This window comes from Sorex araneus, chromosome 2 (assembly GCF_027595985.1).
Source record: "Sorex araneus isolate mSorAra2 chromosome 2, mSorAra2.pri, whole genome shotgun sequence".
In the NCBI taxonomy this organism is placed as follows: domain Eukaryota; kingdom Metazoa; phylum Chordata; class Mammalia; order Eulipotyphla; family Soricidae; genus Sorex; species Sorex araneus.
The window spans coordinates 298,795,449-298,811,437 of record NC_073303.1 but is presented as its reverse complement, the minus strand read 5'-3'; the positions used below and the strand labels follow the sequence as shown (position 1 = coordinate 298,811,437).

General features: G+C 43.0%; 1 protein-coding gene across 1 annotated transcript in view; it reads left to right on the top strand.

Annotated features, from left to right (window-relative positions):
• Positions 1-15,989, top strand: part of ACTL6A (actin like 6A) — a 29,584-nt gene that overhangs the window by 9,162 nt on the left and 4,433 nt on the right. The window contains exons 4-12 of the mRNA XM_055126046.1: positions 2,153-2,253; positions 4,039-4,136; positions 7,091-7,185; positions 7,435-7,541; positions 7,660-7,749; positions 9,191-9,252; positions 12,145-12,259; positions 12,563-12,643; positions 15,402-15,497. Coding sequence (XP_054982021.1) covers positions 2,153-2,253; positions 4,039-4,136; positions 7,091-7,185; positions 7,435-7,541; positions 7,660-7,749; positions 9,191-9,252; positions 12,145-12,259; positions 12,563-12,643; positions 15,402-15,497 — 845 coding nt within the window. The remainder of the gene's footprint in view (positions 1-2,152; positions 2,254-4,038; positions 4,137-7,090; positions 7,186-7,434; positions 7,542-7,659; positions 7,750-9,190; positions 9,253-12,144; positions 12,260-12,562; positions 12,644-15,401; positions 15,498-15,989) is intronic.

Below are 15,989 nucleotides of genomic sequence, written 5' to 3'. Positions count from 1 at the left end.
TTCTAAGCTTTGAACACAGCTAACTTGGGTTTTATTCCTCAGGATCCCATACAAATCCCTGAACGCCACTGGGAATAATTCTGAGTGCAGAGCCAAGAGAACTCCTGGACATCTCCAGGTGCTCCAAAAACAAAAAAAAAAAAAAAAAAAGGAAAGAAAAGATAGGTTGTGAAATTCACGAAGGGAAAGGGGCTGGAGGAGTAAAATGTAGAGCAAACTGGTGCAGGCTTTCAAGCATCTCAGTGGAACAATACAGGATATGCTTAATTCTTCCCCAGTGACTTGGTTTTGGGGTTTTTTTTGTTGTTGTAACTGTTTGGGGGCCACACCCAGCACTCGGATCACTTCTGGCGGGCTTGGGGAACACTGTGGGGTGTCGGGTACTGAATCCGGGTCATTGGTGTGCAGAGCAAGCACCCTCCCCGCGGTACTGTTGGTCTGGCCCCTCGTCCCTGTCCCTAATTTTGAAGAGCATGTGATGTGTGCTGACTCGGTACAGGGTTTTCATGCAGACTCGTCAAGTAGATACCCTTCCTTGCCTAGCACGCCCCAGCTCTGAGACCCCTGCAGGGAAGTATGTGTTCTGTGTAAACTGCATTGTTTCCACAGGGAACTGTTTTGGTAAAGTGTCATGTCACTATAAGGAGGTCATCATGTAGGCAGCCTTTCTCAGGCCTGTTACGTTACTTTGTAACTCTTTATTATATAGCAGATAACTTAGTTTGTTACTTGTTTCAAGTGATGGAACATAAGTGCTGACATAGTAAGCAGCTGAAAAAGATTTTAAGACATGGAGTTGCTCTGTATTACCTAGAAAGAGTTTGAAACACCAGAAGAGTGTTGAGAAAGGGTTTCTTCAGGAAACCTCTTTTGTATTGAGCCAGTAGGGAAGAGGATGAACAGAAACAGCTGGCTGGTCAGAGATGAGACAGGACGGTCAGGCATTTGTCCTGCGTGCAGCTATGGCGCCTTGAGCCCTGTACAGTCCTGCCACTACATATGGTCCCCCAAGCACTGCCAGGTGTGAACCACGACAGAGAGCCCAGAGAGACTCCTGAGCATCTCTGGGGATGAGCCAAAAACTTAAAAAAAATTCTAGGAACATAGAAGGCCAGTGAATCTCTCTGTTATCAGCTGTGACATTGAGGTTTACACTCAGAAGTGAAGCATTTAAAGCTAATGATGAAGTTCACTCACACCCCCTTGCCCCCAAGAAAGTACTTCCTGATGGGGCTGTGGCTGTCTGGTGTGCAAGCAATGACATTCCTCTTTGAACTGTGGCAGGAAGAAATTTGCAAACTTTGTGTGGGGGAGGGAGGGGCCTGAGCAACCCCCAGCTCTGCTCAGGGGCTGTTCCTGGCTCTATGCTCCAGGGACCATAGGAGGTGCTGGGGACTTGACCAGGCATGCGGCCAGTGTAGCCTGATGCAGGGCAAGTGCCCAACCTCCTGTTCTCTCCCAGCCCCCACGTTTACATGTCGAATAATTTAGAGAGGTCAGGTGAGGTACCATCAAGGTGAAGCCTCCACTAAATTTGACTGTTAGAAAGTTATTCGTGACTTACACCTGCATTGGGAGTTGAGTGGAGTGGTGGAAGCTAAATTGAAGATAAGCTGTTTCCTATTGAGGATAATATTTTTCAAAGGATAGGTTTTTCCCACAGCTAGACTTGAATTTTTATTGAATAATATTGATTTTGCTTTTTTAAATCCGTTAGATACAGTAATTAACCTTGGGATAGGTCTGTGGTTTGTGATACTGTGGAGCTGGGGGAATGAAAAGGTTCTAGATTTAGAAGAGAAATGGGATATTTGCATAAGGTATTATGTTGTGAAGTAGATCTGTAAAATAAGTAGATTCTGTTTATTAAAATATGCTGAATCATTAAAACTGGTTCTTAAAGCACTGTGTTTTTTTGGGGGGTGGGATGATATTTTTATTTTGTTTTTTGGGGTCATACCTAGCAGTGCTCAAGGCTTCCTCCTCCTCTGCACTGCGGAATCACCCCTGATGGGCTCCGGGGACCGTAGGGGGTGCTGGGAGTCTGTGTGCGAGACTAGTGCCCTACCTCATGTACGACTGCTTTGTCCCCAACGTGGAATATTTATCTTCACATAAGCATTGTTTTCAAGCTGTTTGTCTTATAATCTAGTTGAAGACTGGGACAGTTTCCAGGCCATTTTGGATCATACCTACAAGATGCATGTCAAGTCAGAAGCCAGCCTGCATCCCGTTCTCATGTCAGAAGCACCGGTGAGACACTTTCATTTTCAAGTTCTCTGTTTTTTATTCTCTCCTTTAGTTCTGTTTGTTTTTATTTATTTGAAGGATGCTTCCTTTTGCTTTAAAAAGGCATTCATGGGACCAGAGTGATGGTATTGCAGGTAGGACATTTGACTTGCATGCGGCTGACGCAGGTCCGATACCTGGTATCCCATAACGTCCCCCCGAGCACCACCAGAAGTAACTCCTGAGCATCGCTGGGTGTGACCCCAAAACCAAAATGCCAGATATACATATATATATTTAATATAAAGCAACAACGTATGTACATATAGACATATAATACAAAAATATTCATTTTCTTAATTTTAGGAAAATTAAAATGGGACTAATTTCGGCCACCTCCTGTTTTTGAATTGCCCATGTACCTAAAGGGCAGTGTATATATGCTTTTATGTTTAGGTGTCTGGAGAGAAGGCAAATGTTGTGTCAGGCGTAGAAATTGCTAGCCTGAAGTCTCTTGTTTGGTTCATAGTCAGAAGGACCTAGGGCACTTGCATGAAGATTAGGTTACCCGTATTTTGTTGTTTGAAACCTTGCGATTATCTCATGGAAGTATAGGTGGGAGAATGTGGTGACTTAAAATTCACTTATTTGTTTAGCTTTGGAGGCCACACCTGGTGGTGCTTGAGGGCTTCTCCCCACTCTCGGCTCGCTTCCAGGGGGGCCTGCAGAACCATGGGGTGCCAGGGATTGAACAAGAGACTCCTGAGCTCTCTCGAGTCCCAAAACTCATGTGATGGCTCCGAGCGCGAGAGACCTGCGCGCCTTGCAGGGCGGGGCCCCAGCGCAATGCTTGACATCCTGGGACTGTAGAGACACTTAGTGTTAGTCCAGGTCACCACGGCATAGCCGGGCTGAGCAGCGTCACATCACCAGGCCTCCGTGCTCAGTTATCAGGCCCAAACTGCCGGGGTGAGCATTGCTGAGAGCGGCCCCTGGTCTCCGAGCATTCCTGGGGCAGCCCCCCTCACAGAAATTTCAGGCTTTTACTGCTAGACGCACTTTTTCATCCCATCTTCTTTCCTCCCACCCCCGTCCTCTTTTGGGCCTTGCTGTGATGATTGTCTGATGGACACTTGGTTGTGGAGCTGGCAGCTGGGCATTGCCCCCTGGATGCAGAGGAGCAGAGGCCTCATGTGACAGTGCTGCCCGGATGCTCAGAGCACACGGGTGCAGTGCTGGGATGGAGTTCGTGACCCCAGGCCTTGGCCACTGCTTTGCTGCTGAGCTGGCCATGTGGTCCCCAAGGTCACTCTTTTTTTTTTTTTTTTTTGCTTTTTGGGTCACACCCGGCAATGCACAGGGGTTACTTCTGACTCTGCACTCAGGAATTACCCCTGGCGGTGCTCAGGGGACCATATGGGATGCTGGGAATCGAACCCGGGTCAGCCTCGTGCAAGGCAAACGCCCTACCTGCTGTGCTATCGCTCCAGCCCCCCCAAGGTCACTCTTGACTCAAGATACTTTGTTTATGAGAATCTTGATATTTCTATAATTGAAAATAATCATAATTTCTAGAATTCATAGCAGCATACTATATATTAAATAGCTTGTAATTAGTAGATCCTTTTAATCTGTTAATATGCTGACAAATAAAACCAAAAGAAGTTGTGAGATGATTTGCCATCTTTTTTTATTGTTTTTAATGTTTCTCATTTTTGTTCCGTGAATACTGTCATGAATCTTGAAGTAAATCACATGTTTACTTTTAAGCATCAAATAACTTGTATTTCTTTTTTCTCTCTTCTCAAGTGGAATACTAGAGCAAAGAGAGAGAAGCTGACAGAGTTGATGTTCGAACACTACAACATCCCTGCATTCTTCTTGTGCAAAACGGCAGTTCTGACAGCGTATCCTTGAAAAAGTTATACTTTTCTCTTGACGTGAATGTGGTTCAAAGGATGATGCAACCAGCTGGAAACCCTGAGTCAACTCTTAATTGCTCAGAAATTTGGTGTTTTGTCTTTTTTTCTTTTCTTTTCTTTCCTTTTTGGGTCACACTGAGCAATACACAGGGGTTACTTCTGGCTCTACACTCAGGAATTATTCCTGGCGGTGCTCGGGGTACCATATGGGATGTTGGGAGTTGAACCCGGGTCAGCCGCATGCAAAGCAAACACCCTACCCACTGTGCTATCGTTCCAGTCTCCTTGTCTTTTAAAATGTATTTCTTTTTTTGGGAGGCAGAGGACCACACCAAGCAGTGCTTAGGGATTCATTCCTCCTGGCTCTGCATTTAGGGATTGCTCCTGGCTGGGCTCAGAGGTCATACGGGATGCCTGGGTCAGATGTCAAGGCAGGTGCCCTACCCACTGTACTGTCTCTCCAGCTCCTTAATGTTTCTCTCTTAAACTGATTTGCCTGGAGTTGTAAAAGAAAATGCTAAAGCAGCACACAAATGCAGCTTCTCAACAATAATTTAATTGTTTTTATTTCTAGGAGACTATGAAGAGGGCAGTGTTTAAGTCAGATGGCTTATGAATTCAGAGGTGACCATTTCTTTCCTCTTCCAAAGGAAATGGAAATAGACTATAAATTTATTTAAAATTTAACCTCCGAATATTTATTGCAAAAATACTAAGCAACAGATAGGGAACTATTATGTCCTGACCTTCAGTAGTTTCAATGCATTGTTCTTGCTAAAAGATAAAATAGTTTTAAACAGTTCTTGAAAGTAACACTGGTAAAACTCATTTTAAAAAAGTACAAATTAACTTGAATTTTTCGGCTAGCAGTTGTGGGAGTTCAGTGGAGTAATAGGATAGTCTGACAAACCTTAATAAAATATAATTTAGTCACATGCTGTGAGGGACAGAGGCAATTTGTACTTACTAATAACTGATCTTGAATTAGGTACTGAAAACCAGAGCTTTACTTTGTACCTGTTTATCCTGTATTCCTCTCTGATCACTGTAGAGGTGAAGTCTCTGTTGAAGTGTCTGCAGTCTAGAATGTTGGGTGATGCTGTCTTAGAGATGACTTTAGCAAAAGTATGGAGGTGGCATGTGCAAGCAAGCATTCATCTTTGTAATGTAAATACAGTTGAAGACTTAGGTGTTGAGTGGAGTTGTGAAAATAGGGCAGATTATGGGAATCTTGCTTGTTAGGTTTTAAAATTTTGAACTTGAAGTTCTAAGGAATCATCACAAGTTTTTAAGTAGAAGATCGGTGGAAAATACTAGGAGATGCTTGTGTTTATTTTGTAACTTAATTTTCAGAGTAACACTGTAGGAAATATAGAATCAAAAATTATTCACAAAAAATAAAATAAAAATAAAAATTTATTTTATGACGTTAACCATAGTATGATGTCCATTAAGCTGACACGGACCTGGTGGTGTGGGAATCGGATACAAGGGAATAAATTATTATGTACTTGGAACAGCGGGACGCTGGTGGAATCTTGAGCCGGGGCCGATACCAGCGTATTACTTTTGGTTCCAGAAACTGCTTGCAGACATTCTACCAGACTATCAACTAAGCCAGAGCCCCACGCCGGCTGATGACGAGAAATAACCATCTCTTTTGGTTTGTTTTCCCTTTGTCAGGCAGCGTGGTGATTACTAAACAGGCGTGATCTTGGTGGCGCGGGACGAGGGGGGAAAAAAATAGAAAAGTTATGCAACAAACAGCGGGACTTAATATCTCTACATTCTCAGCAATGGAGAGCCATCAAAGGCTTCCGTGACAGTGGGACTGTCTTCTCTTTTTTGGGGGGAAACCCTAGCAACAATAGTGAATTATGTGTTGAAACATGGACTGTAACCAAGATAAAGCGTAAACGAAGTGAAACTTATCACTTACAAGGGCGGGGACTGGGGGGGGCGGGAGGGGGCGGGAGGTATAATGGGGTGGTTGGTGATGGAATATGGGCACGGGTGAAGGGAAGGGTGTTTGAATACTGTATAACTGACATAATCCTGAGAACTTTGTAACCCTCCACATGGTGATTCAATAAAATTTAAATTAAAAAAAAAATTAAAAAAATAAAATAAAATAAATATAAATTTTTTTTTTAAAAGTGAAAAAAAAATTACAAGAAAATAAGAAAATAATACTGCCAGTAGTAATCCCTGATCTCAGAGCCAGGAGTAACCTCTAAGCACCACTGAGTGTGGTCCAAACCCCACTACCTCCCCCCAGGGTACAAAAATGTTAATGTTTTTCCATTAACATTAACATACATAACATTTACATATTTATGAGAAGTCTAACTATTTTCCAGAACACAAATATTAGGAGAGAAGTGGAGAAGTGTGTGGTACTCAGTCCCTAAAGACTCTGGACGTTGGCGTATGTTCTGTGTTCACATCCTCAGGCCTTCTGCACACAGAGGAGTGGAAAGGATGACCTGCTGGCATCCCTGGTGGCACCCTTGGGACAAGCTCTCTGCCCGCCTCGCCCGGGGCTGGCTCCCGTTCCTCAGCACTTCACTTGTGTGCGGGATTTGTCTTCCTGTCCTCGGGTGCCACAGCTTTTCACTGTTTTTTCTGGGTGTTTGTTTCCATAGGGTTTTTTTTTTTTTCTTATGCTTTCCAATTTGACAAAAACCCTTTGCTGTGTTTCCAGAGCCTTGTGTTACAGTAGTGATCCTGGCTAGCTGACAGCTGTCTCTAGGAGAAAGGTTTTCCAGGGTCCTCGCATTGCCATCGGAGAGTCCCGCTGTGATCATTTGTCTCCACAGCAGTTTTTGATACCAAGGTTACTGCCATTAGATTGAGTTGAAAGCAGAGAAACCATCCTTTTATAATAAATGTTATTTTAGGACCTTATTACTTTATTTTCCTTAATAGCTTTCAACTAGGTTTGCTAACGGTCGTTCTACTGGGCTGATTTTGGACAGTGGAGCCACTCATACCACTGCAATCCCGGTCCATGATGGCTATGTGCTTCAGCAAGGTACAGTGAGCCAGCCTTAGCTGGAGAAAACAGCACATCCGTTCTCTAATGATGTCTGTTTTTCCATAGAATTGAAAAAAAAACTTCTTGATATATGTAATGTATATTTAAAACTGATAACTGATTTCATTCTTGCATTGATGGATGGTTCAGTTAATTCTACCTGGAAAAAAATTATTCAAATACACAGGTGTGCCTAAAGACTTTTGGTTTTAATGTTCTCTTAGCTTTGCTTAATCTGTCTCATAGGAATTGTGAAATCACCTCTTGCTGGAGACTTTATTACTATGCAGTGCAGAGAACTTTTCCAGGAAATGAACATAGAACTGATTCCTCCCTATATGATTGCCTCAAAAGTAAGCAGTGATTAAGCATTGGGGAGTGGGGGGAGGGCAATGTAAATTTATCTCCCAGCTCCTCATCCTTGTGTCTTCTTGGTAAACTGTGAACTTATTATGTGTACTTGGTATTCAGGAAGCTGTTCGTGAAGGATCTCCAGCAAACTGGAAAAGAAAAGAGAAGTTGCCACAGGTTACAAGGTCTTGGCACAATTACATGTGTAATGTAAGTAACTCTTATTCGCTTTATGAAAGCATTGCAGGCTAAGTCTCCGAGTAGAACAGAGGCACACTGTTATTTATTTATTGGTTTTTGGGCCACACCTGGTGATGCTCAGGGGTTACTCCTGGTTACTTCTAGTGGTGGTGCCTAGGGGATTCCGGGACAATCCCATATGGGATTCTGGGAATTGAATCTGGGTTGTCCACATGCAAGGCAAGCGCCCACTGCATTATCGCTCTGGCACCAGTACACTGTATTTTTAAGCTTCGTGCTTTTTATGCTGTTTGACAAAGAAAGTAGCTTCCTTGGGGGAGGGGATATTGCTGTTCTTTGGTTTGGTTTTTGTCTGGGGGTCATACCTGTCAGTGCTTGGGGTCTTCTGGCTCTGCACTCAGGACCATATGGGGCTCTGGGAACCAAACCCAGATCGGTCACATACAAGACACTTAGACATCTTACCTGATGTGTATCTCTCCAGCTCCAGGATGTTGCTTTCCATCTGCTGAACAGTAAAGTGTATTTATTCATTTAACTTATACAATGAAAGCTAGAAGGAATTTTGGTTTTGGAATAGAAACATACAGTAGACTGTTTTTTAGTCAGTGTAGAAACTTGCTTGTGTGGCTCAGTTATCTTCTCTTTCTTAACATGTTAGTCATGTAAAAATATGTCACTTTTCAAAAAAAGAGTTAAAACATTCTCTTTACCACAAAATCTATCTTTGAGCAGGGGAGACATTAAGATGTAGACGTTCCGTGGGCTTTTTAGTACAGGAAAAATTGTGAAGATGATTAGTCTTATCTAGATAATAGATCAGAATTTTCCTTAGCAGCCCAGAGATCCTCTTTTTTACAGCAAGTAAATTTGTCTTTTAAACAAATTTACATTATACGTAGTCATTAAAAGTTACACAAAATGTGGGGCTAGAGAGACAATACAGTGGACAGGGCACTTGCTTTGCAGGCCACTGACCCGGGTTTGATCTCTGGCACCTCATATGGTCCCCTGAGCCACACCAGGAGTGATCCCTGAGCACAGAGCCAGGAATAAGCCTTGGGCACTGTTGGGTGTGGCTCCCCACCCAAAAGTTATATAAGATGTGGTTTATATACCTGTGTTTATAATTCTGTTAGTAAAATCTTGCTTCTAAGACTAAACTTAACTCTTAAAGGGAAGAAATCCGTTCTAAAGCTGGTTGTGTTACACAGAACTGTGGTACAAGAGTTTCCAGTGCTGTAATTTAAGTACTGCGTAGCTTAATTCTAAAGCAAGTGTTTAGAATTGCATATCTTAAAAATTTTATACCCTTAAAATGAGTTACTAATCCAGGTGTAATCTGGTGTCATTCAGAAATGTATTTTAAATGTAATATTATAAAAGTCTTGAACCTGCAGACAAGTCTTAATATTGTTTAATAAGCATCTTTTTTTTTTTAATCTTTTAGTGTGTTATCCAGGATTTTCAAGCTTCAGTACTTCAAGTATCAGATTCAACTTACGATGAACAGTATGTCTTACTTTGTCTGGGACTGGTAACTTAGTAGCATATTAAAATCTCAAAAAAAGACCCCCAAAACCCTGTACATTTCATAAGTGTGAAAGAAAGCAATTTGTTTAAAAGAAAAGCAGAAGGAGCTTAACTAAAGGGTGGATGATTGTGGGCTGTTTAGTAGAGCTAATCTCTTAAGCATATGTGAGGGCCTGGGGTTAATTCCCAGGACCACAGAAATAAAAAAAAACATATGATGATGGCGGGGCAACAGCACAGGTGGCTGGACACATGCTGAGCGTGTTTGACCTCCTGAGTTCAGTCTGGAAGATGGTTGATTGCTGAGACCCTCAGTGCCACGGGCTCCCTGCCAGCCAGGACATTGGGGGTGCTCCTTGGCCAGTCCCCTCTCCCACTGCAAACTATTGGGGGTGCCCCGTTGTCAAAAAATTACATTAAGATATGCTGAATGAAAATGAAGATACATGTTTTTTTAAAAACTATATTTCGTTGTCATTTTTACTGTTAGGTGTGCTTAAACCTAACACTGGTTTTCTTTGTGGGTGCGGGGGGCATACAGCATTGCAGAGGCTTCCTCCTGGCTCAGGGGTCACTCCTGGCGAGGCATACGGACCGTACGTGGTGCCAGGGTCGGATCTGGGTGGGCTGCGTGCAGGCACCCTTCCCCTGTGCTATCTCTTTAGCCCCTAACCTTAGTTTTCAGGCTAACTTTCATTTACAGTTCTGAAATCTCTGCTAATTTAAATAGTTTCATGATTACCTAAGAGGTGTTTTAAATCTTTTAATGCCTGTCAAATGAAACTTTCCAGAAATAAAAATTCTAAAGAAAAACTTGGTCAGAGTGAAAGTAAATACAGAAGGTTTTAAAATTACTAAGGCACACATAATTACCTTCTCCCCTTATAGAAAGAGAAATATACATGTTTTCATTTGCATACTAGGGAAACATTGTGTCTTGGGAAACATGGAAATGTTTAGTGACATTAGGTAGCGCTGTGGGTAGGGCTTTGTATGTGGCCAACAAAGGTTCGATCCCCGGCATCCCATATGTTTCCCCACGCACCACCAGGAGTAATTTCTAATTGTAGAGCCAGGAGTAACACCTGAGCATCGCTGGGTGTGGCCCCCAAAGCAAGAAATGTTTATCTACCTTAGCACCTATGAATAACTATGTGGGTGTATATCAAAATGATTTGGACATCTTGAAGATTCAAATAGGTTCTGGTTAATTTGGGGTTAATATTTGGGTTAATTTCTGGTTAATATTAGGAAATTACTTGCCACAAAAATGAAGCCATTGTTTATATGTACGAGATATTTAATTGTGGGCAGGAGTGATAGTACAGTGGCAAGGGCTCTTGCCTTGCACCAACTTGACCTGCTGCCGATCCCTGGCTCCCGTGCAGTCCTGAACATAGCCTGGTGTGATCACTGAGTTCAGAGCCAGGAATAAGCTCTGAGCACTGCCAGGTGTGGCTCCTAAGCCAAAATAAAAAGATATTTGTGAGCATTCTAAAGCCTTCTGCCATTTGTGGAATTTTCCAGTTGCTTCAGTCAGGAATCCGTGGGCTTGGGCGGGGAGACCAACTCAGGTAATCTTAAATCCAGAACTGTCATAGAGCCAAAGATAAAAAACTGCAGAATTTTCAGGGTGAGAGACCAGTTCTCTGAAATATTTGACAAAACAATTTCTGGGTTATGGAAGTCCAGAATGCAGAACTGTAAGCAGCGAAACTTGTGGTCATTCCAAAATAGGTCTTGGGTGAAAGTTTGCTTTCAAGAAGAGGGTCCTTGAGGCAGAGTGTAGTTTAGTGGAAATGGATCTTTTTCCCGGCAGCTCAGTTCGCTCTGTTCTGTGCTTTCCTCTTATCGCTCCCCCTGCCCCATGATGACCTCCCATCATGTAGCCAGAAATGGCCAGATCAGAATCAGTAGCCTGGTTCTAAAGGAATAAAAGTGGGGATTAAAAGAATGAACATAGGGGGCTGGAGGAATAGCACAGCGGGTAGGGCGTTTGCCTTGCACGAGGCCGACCCAAGTTCGAATCCCAGCATCCCATATGGTCCCCTGAGCACTGCCAGGGGTGAATCCTGAGTGCAGAGCCAGGAGTAACCCCAGTGCATCGCTGGGTGTGATCCAAAAAGAAAAAAAAATAAATAAAAAATTTAAAAAAAAATGAATGAACATAAAGGGAACTCTTGGAGCAGTTGTTTTTAGAATGTCAGGAGCATTATTCCAGCAAGAAGCAGCCCGTTTGGACTAGGCATCCCAACTTCCATAGTAATGAAGGGGAGAGCTGATGGTGGTGGTTGGAACAGGGCCAAAATCAGTCCAGACAAGAGAGTGTCCTTGCCCCAAATCTGAAGGCGAGACATTTCTTCCTCAGCTCCCCTTCTCCTAGACGGACCCTTATTTCGCTGAGGTTTACAAATGCCTCAGCCCAGGAGGGAATTTTGTTCGTTCTGGTTACATTGGTCCAGGACCCGCCCTTCCTGAAAACATGCTTCCTCCTTCTCTTTCTCTCACGTCCCCTTCAGTTACTTGGAGGACATAAGTCACCGTCTTCCAGCCTGCCGGCTTGTTGCCAGTGGAAGTCTCTCTCTGTACAAAGAAAGAGGAAAGAAAAAAGAAATCCTTGATAGTGTCGGAGCAGTTTGACACTGGTGGCACGCGTGGTGCAGTGATGTTATATTCCTCAAACAATGGAGATACTATTGTCAGCTGTGGTGCCCAAATGAAAATAATTAAGAGTCCAGAAGGGACATTTAAATACTGAGTGACATTTTAAAATACTCTGATTCTGTTCTCTTGCAAGTTGATGATTCCTTAGTCCTTCATAGTTTTGAAGAAGATTGTTTTTGTCTTTAATACTGTTCACTACATTTTCAGAGTAGCTGCACAGATGCCCACTGTCCATTATGAGTTCCCCAATGGCTACAACTGTGATTTTGGTGCAGAACGGTTGAAGATTCCTGAGGGATTATTTGACCCTTCCAATGTAAAGGTATGAAAGCCTATTTCATAGTTAGTCTGGCTTTGGGCTGGGAGATGACTGGAGCACAAACTCTTTTGTATGTGGGAGCCCCTGGTTTGATTCCCTGAAACCACCTGGTCCCTGAACACTGCCAGGAGGGACCTCTTCCCCCCCTCCCCCCCACCAACTGTAGCCCCTCTAAAGTCTACAAGAATAAAACAAGAGTCTGGCTTCTGTATGTAATGCCTGGTGTGATTATAGAGCCTAGAGAAGACTAAATTGTTCTCGGTGTGCTTTACTGCTCCTGTCTGTTACTGTTTTCCTTTGTTGTAGGGATTATCAGGAAACACCATGCTGGGCGTCAGTCACGTGGTCACTACAAGTGTTGGGATGTGCGACATTGATATCAGACCAGTAAGTGCCAGGTTCCTCTTTCTGTATGAAGGCATTTTTAAAGGCAAAAAAATCAGTATTTAAGTTGGTAGTTTCAGCTATTGACTTTGAAGTTCATTTAAAACCACAATGTGGCCTCCAAAGACGTGTGTGTGTGCGTGTGTGCGTGTGTGCGTGTGTGTGTGTCTGTAAATAGATATAGTACTTGAAAAGTCAAAACACAGAACTCTAGATATACAATGATATCTAGTATAGTAGCGACTGGCTACATGTGAATATTTAAATTAAATTATAATACATAAAAATGTAAAATTCTGGGTCAGGATGAATGGTCCATGGTTGGAATTCTGCCTCAGGGACTCGGGGAGAGAGCAGTTGGGATAAAGAAGGGACCGATATGACAATAACGGTTGGAAGAGAGCAGTCTGGATGGGAGACTGTGCTGAAAGTGGGTGAAGGATCAAACATGATGGCCTCTCAGTGTCTGTACTACAAACTGTTAATACCAAATGGGAGGGAGGTTGGGGGGTGGAGGGGAGGGAGAGTGTGAGAATTGAGAAACTAAATTTTTTTTAAAGTAAAAATTCTGGGTTTTATTTTCCGCTTTTTTTTTTTTTTTTTTTTGGTCATACCGGCAGTGCACAGGGTTACTCCTGGCTTTGCACTCAAGAATTACTCCTGTCAGTGCTCAGGGCACCATATGGGATGCTGGGAATCGAACCCAGGTCGGCCACATGCAAGGCAAACGCCCTACCTGCTGTGCTATTGCTCCAGTCCCCGAGATTCTGTTTCTAAATTCACTGATGTAAATGTAGCGGTGGGCCCTCCTTGACTGCATGGGCAGAGCCTCTCTGTTCACAGGCCTGCCGGTCCTGGGCTTCTGATTCCCGACATGTGACAAACTAAGATTGTTTCCATTTCTCAGGTAGATGTAGTTAAAGTTACATAATTTTCAGGTGTCAATTTTATTTCAGGTGATTTTACCTTTAGTAGTTCTTTTGTTTGATTAATCTGTTTTTTAAAAGTTTGGGTATAATTGTCATAAGACATTTTTAAGTGTGCAACATGATGAATATTTGTAAATGTTGGGAAATTATGGCAACAGTAAATTCATTGCCATCTGTTACCATGCATAGTTACAACAAGAATTTTCCTTGTGAAGAGAACCTTTAAGACTCTCTTAGCAACTCTGAAGTATGTAATACAGTATTGCCAGCAGTAGTTACAAAGCTGCAGCGTATTGTCTCTCTAAGACTTTTATAGCTGGAAGTTTATATGCTTCCTGTTGAGCACTATATACCATACTGAGTATCTTCTGTAAACCTTAGATTCGGTTTGTAGAGTACTGCCTTGAATTTCATTGGCTTAGAGATGGTGGTAATAGCTGAAGTTGTATTAAAAGAAACATGGCTCAACAAGACTATCAAAACCACCAATGAGGGGGATAGAGGGAGGGAGGGTAGGGGGAGAGAGAGAAGAGAAAGGGAGAGGGTGGGCCAGAGGAGGGAGTAGGTGAGAAGAGGGAGGGGAGCAGGGGTGGAGGGAGAGACATCTTGCCCCACCTCTTCTCCCCACCAAAAAATGGCTTTTGGGTGATTTTATTTTTTTATTTTTGGTTTTTGGGTCACATCCGGCGATGCACAGGGGTTACTCCTGGCTCTGCACTCAGGAATTACCCCTGGCGTTGCTCAGCGGACCATATGGGATGCTGAGATTAGGACCTGGGTCGGCCGCGTGCAAGCCCTACCTGCTGTGCTATTGCTCCAGCCCCGCTTTTGGGTGACTTTAAAAAAAAAAAAAAGATTTGCTGCTAGGTATTTAAAAAAAAAAAAAAGATTTGCTGTTAGGTATTTAAAAAAAATAAAAAGATTTGCTGCTAGGTATTTGCTACTTCTCGGACAGTAGGGGTCTAAGAATGATATTTTTATTAGTGCAAACCCATCTCCTTTCTGGGAAGGCATCTGAATTGAAGTATAAGGGAGTAAGGGAACGTTAAGGAAATGATCATATTCTATGCGACTTCTTTTAACTCATGTTCACCATAAAGGACTTCCTTCTGTATCCTGTTCTCTTTTTACAAAAACGAGATTATTTAGGCATTTGAAATACCTTTAAGATATAAACTTGGGGCTGTGGAGTTGGCTTGGTGGTAAAGCGCCTTGCATGTGTGAGGCCCTGGGTTGGATGGATCACTGCAAGAAATAAAGAAAATATCAGCTCAGCTACTGAAAAGCCGGCCGGCACTAACTTTCTGATGCTCATATGCAAACTTGAGAGAAATAGATTATTTTTAAGTAGGAATTTCTTTTTATTTGAGATAGCGTCAGTGTTGGACTTTGTAAGGCCAGGGATATTGCCAGTATGCATTGTCTACATGATTGTCAAAAATAATCTCATTGTCTTATTTAAGTCTGCCACTGCATTTGAAGCCATCACTTCCACGTGCACTCTGTCAAAAAAAAAAAAATGAGAATAATAGCCTTAAGTTTACGGTTCCTAAATTTTTGTGCACATTATCGTCATCTGGAGTATTTTTAACTAGTGAAAATGTTACCTGGACCCAATCCTCATCTTGAGGGTTGTGTTTCATTCCCTCGGATCATTTTTTCAGAGTCAGATGTGCAGCTGGGATTGAGAGCCACTGGATTACGCTGCTCAGTCTCTGGAGAGAGCACAGAAAAGGAAAGAGGGAATTGGGGTGCAGTACATGGATTCTGTGTGGTTGTATATGCAGCTGTTGGCAGCATCGGGAACTCATCTTCCTCCTCTTTTCTCCGAGGGTCTCTATGGCAGTGTGATCGTGGCGGGAGGAAACACCCTGATCCAGAGCTTCACCGACAGACTGAACCGAGAGCTCTCCCAGAAAACCCCTCCGGTGAGCTCGCCTTGCTCTTGCTCTTCAGCCACATGGGTCCTCACCAGTGGGGTCATTTCCTGAAGTTCATTTTGCAGTAGATGAATATCTTTGTGTATTGGTTATAGTTTTGCTTTGTGTAAATTGTAACTTAATTGCTCGTGTTTTCCTGATCACATCTTTAGTTATTGCATCTTTAGTTACGTTCTTTGAGTCCTGCTTTATTCATTGATTCCACACCTGTGGTTTGCTGGATTTGGGGGAGATAAATTACAGTCACTGCCACCCAGAGGCTCATGAGCGGGGATGAGTAAACCTGCATGCCAAGTGCTTTAGAGTGACAAGAGGCAGGCACTCTTGGGAACACCGAGGAACAAGCACGCACTTAGCATCTAGGAGTATCCGAGAAAAGCCTCTTGAAGAAGCTGCCTTCGCAAGTAGGAGTTCAGCTGGTTTGAAATGAATGAAAGGGCCACTCTGTTGGCGGGACGCCATGTGTGAAATAGGAAGACG